Below are 3,777 nucleotides of genomic sequence, written 5' to 3'. Positions count from 1 at the left end.
TTTTATTATTATATATTAATATTTTTTTTATTTAATGATTAAAAAATATTATATATATTCCTTTAAAAACTAATATAATATAAATTTTTTATAAAGATAATATTAGTTGATGATAATATATTATTTTATGCTTTTATAATAAAAATATGAAAAATAGATATGATTTATTATAAAATTAAAAATCCGTATTTTATATTTTTAGAATTCAAATAATAGATTTGTTAGAATAGAGAATCATAGCAAAAAAAAAGTTAGAGTAAATAGATAAATTTAATAATTTATTATGTATACTAGAGTATTTTATAAATATTATGGTTATAATAATTAAAATAATTTTTTATAATATAAAAAAAGAATAATGATATTAAAAATAAATAGTAATAAATTTTAAAAAAATTATTAAATATTAAACATAAATAATATGATAAGAAAATTTAATATATTAAATTTTTATTTTAGAAGTTTATGAAAATAATAAAAATTATAAATAAACTGTAAAAAAATAAAAATAAAAATTATATTAATAAATAAATTGTGATATGTATTTAAATAATAATTTTAATTATTAAAATAAGTTAGTCAAAATATAAGAAAAAAAAATATAAAAAAATTGAATTAAAAAATAAAAATAAAAATAATTATAAATAATAAAATAAGTAATAATTTTATATAATTTGAAAATAATGATATAAAAAAAATAAAAATTTTTAAATAATATAGATAATAAAATGATATAAAATGATATATAATAATATATACAAATATATATAAATATATATATATATATATATATTTATATATCTATATATTTAAATAGATATATACTCTTCATATTTTTATTTATTTTTTTATTTTTAATTTATTTCAAACTTAATTTTTTTTAATTCAATATTAATATTTTATCTTCTGTATGTTTTTTATTTATGCAATTTATCTTTTATTTATTATTTTAAGATTATTTTATTATTATCTTAGAAATTTCGCACATTTAAAAATTTATGTATAATAGTATCTAAATAATATTTCAATATTTTTGTTTTTACTCCATACTTTATATAATTTCAACATGCTAAATTTAACTCTTCTAAAAGTAAGTCAATAAAATCTTTTATAAATATATAGCCAAAAAAATTATATCAATAAACTGTATGTGTAAATCAGATTTATAATCTAATTTTTATTAATTATATTAGAAAGTTAAATAAATAAATAAATATTATGTGAAATATATTAATGAAAATAAGTATACTTTAAATAGTATTAAAAAAATCTAGGATTCTTCCAATATAATTATTAATTAGCTTTTATTAAAAGTTTATTCTAAATATGCTTAGTATATAAGGGAATGAATTATAAATATTCTTATATACATAATTAGGCTTATTAAATAATAAAATAAAATATTTACCATAATATTAATTTATAATTTTTACATAATTGTCTTATAATATCTAATAGAAATTTAGACTATTATAATAAATATAATTATGTTAAGAAGAGAAAAATAAAATAATATATATATATATATATAAATATTAAATATTTAATCATATGTTATTAAATTTATATATATATATATATATATCTTTTTAATATTTAAATTATTTAAAATATGTTGGTAATATAATTAAAAAATAATCTAATATATATAAATATATATAAGAATATATATTAATTAAAATGATTATATATATTAAAAATATCAATATTAAATTTATTTTTATATATAAAAAAAATAATATAATAAATTATAAATATATAAATATATAAAAAGATAAATATATAAATATATAATTATAAATAATTTATAAATATTTAAATATAATCTATTATAATTTTTATTAATTAATTTTACAAATAAATGCTATAAAAACAAAAATTTCATTTATCTGTATAATTTAAAAATTTATTTTATTAATAAGATTTTAAAAAATATATTTTTTTTATTAAAAGTTAATGTTTTTGGTTTAAAATATATAAAATTTTATAAATATTATTTTTATTTAAAAAAAAAAATAATATAATAATTTATACATAGAATTATAATATTTTATTTAATATTAATTAAAATATTTTAATATATATATATACATTTGTATTTTATAAAAAAAATTGATATTATCTAAAATAAATAAATGAATATGATATATTAGTTATGTTTTTATCTTTAAATTATTAATAAATTATTCATATTTTTGTTTTTATTTATTTTTAAGTGTAAATATTTTTTATTAAATTAAAAATATCTTTTGAATTAAATTAAAATTTATTTAAAATATAAGAAAAAAAAAAAAGATTATATTATTAATAGACATAAAATAAATAAAAAAAGTTTTATAAAAAAAATATAAAATAAAAAAAATAAAAAATAAAATAAATAAATAATAATATAAAAATAAATATAAATATTTTTGATAATAATTATAATTAATTAGAAAATAAATTTTTATTATATCTAAATTTTATTTATTAAAAATATAATTTAACACATAAAAAATAAATTATAGATTTTTTATTTTAATTATACATATAAATATATATATATTTATATATTTTTTAAATATAAGTATTATTATTATTAATAGATTTATATAATATGTATGTATATTTATAATGTTAAATTAAAAATAATAATATAATTTTATAAATTAAATTTATTAAGAAAAAATATAAAAATAAAATTATAAAAAAAACATTTTTATATTTAAAATATAAATATTAAAAGAATGAATAAAATTTTTCTATATTAATAAAACTTTAATAAATATAAGAATAATTTAAATAAATAAATAAATATATATATTTATTAACTATTTAAAAAATAAAAAATTAATATATTTAATGACTTTAAATAAATAAATATTGATTATTATGTTAAAATAGATTTTTTTTAAAAGATATTTTTTTTTATTAATATAATTTGTGGATTTTTGATAATAATATATATATATCTAAAATATAAAAAATTTAATTAATAATAAATATATTTTTAATCTTTTTTAATATCATTAAATATAAAATAAATAAAATTTAAAGCATTGTATTTATTAATTAATAAAGAATTTATAGTATATATTATACTTTTCTTATTTTATTAATGTTAAATTATATTTAATTTTTTATAATTTATACAATAAGTAAATTTAAATTATTTTTTTATAAAAAATAAAATAAATATAAATATATTTTTAAAAATATTTTATTTTTATATTTTTATTATTCCATAAATAATAATATAATTAAAAATATATCAAAAATAAATAAATACTATAATATTTTCGTTAATATTATCATAAACAAAATATAAAAAACTTATCTATTTTATTTCCAAAATAAATATTATAGAAAATTTAAAAAATAGAAAAAAATAAATATATATTTATATACATTTATATATTATAAATATATATAAATATAAATAAATATATAAAATTTTATTTTTTAAAAAATAATTAAATATAAAAATTAAAATAAATGTTTTATAAACTAATTCTTATAAATTTCTTTATTTTTAGTATTTTATCTAATTTTTTAAAAACTTAATATGGTTGCTCTTAAGGATGTATGTAATGTAATTAATCTGGGGAATGCTTATAATGTTAAGATGGTTATTATTAAGATTAAGAAAGTAAATAATGCTTAGAAATCGCTACTAGAGTTCTAGATAAAGTACAAAGCTGTAATGAAGATGAAGGATGTGCTTAATGTTCTGAAGAAGGATTATGTTTAGAATGTAAAGATGGTTATTATGATACTGAAATATATAAAAATGATCCT

General features: G+C 8.9%; 1 protein-coding gene across 1 annotated transcript, besides 14 other annotated features; it reads right to left on the bottom strand. All coding sequences in view use genetic code 6, as the record gives it.

Annotated features, from left to right (window-relative positions):
* Positions 1-581: 581 nt before the first annotated feature.
* Positions 582-610: a microsatellite.
* A 3-nt stretch (positions 611-613) lies between these two features.
* Positions 614-665: a microsatellite.
* Positions 666-711: 46 nt separating this feature from the next.
* Positions 712-793: a microsatellite.
* Positions 720-780: a microsatellite.
* Positions 732-793: a microsatellite.
* Positions 742-824: a microsatellite.
* A 688-nt stretch (positions 825-1,512) lies between these two features.
* Positions 1,513-1,585: a microsatellite.
* IMG5_039860 (hypothetical protein) lies at positions 1,548-3,389 on the bottom strand (the record flags this gene model as incomplete). Its single annotated transcript, XM_004038933.1, has 3 exons — positions 1,548-1,826; positions 2,314-2,455; positions 3,313-3,389. The coding sequence occupies 3 exons, from the start codon at positions 3,387-3,389 to the stop codon at positions 1,548-1,550; spliced, it is 498 nt and encodes a 165-aa protein (XP_004038981.1).
* Positions 1,738-1,824: a microsatellite.
* Positions 1,775-1,842: a microsatellite.
* Positions 2,337-2,402: a microsatellite.
* Positions 2,337-2,408: a microsatellite.
* Positions 2,341-2,400: a microsatellite.
* Positions 2,875-2,908: a microsatellite.
* Positions 3,368-3,433: a microsatellite.
* Between the last annotated feature and the right edge of the window lie 344 nt (positions 3,434-3,777).

Source organism: Ichthyophthirius multifiliis (assembly GCF_000220395.1).
Source record: "Ichthyophthirius multifiliis unplaced genomic scaffold scaff_1120509249879, whole genome shotgun sequence".
Taxonomy (NCBI): domain Eukaryota; phylum Ciliophora; class Oligohymenophorea; order Hymenostomatida; genus Ichthyophthirius; species Ichthyophthirius multifiliis.
Note: the sequence above shows the minus strand (reverse complement) of the source record. Positions and strands in the feature narration are given on the sequence as shown.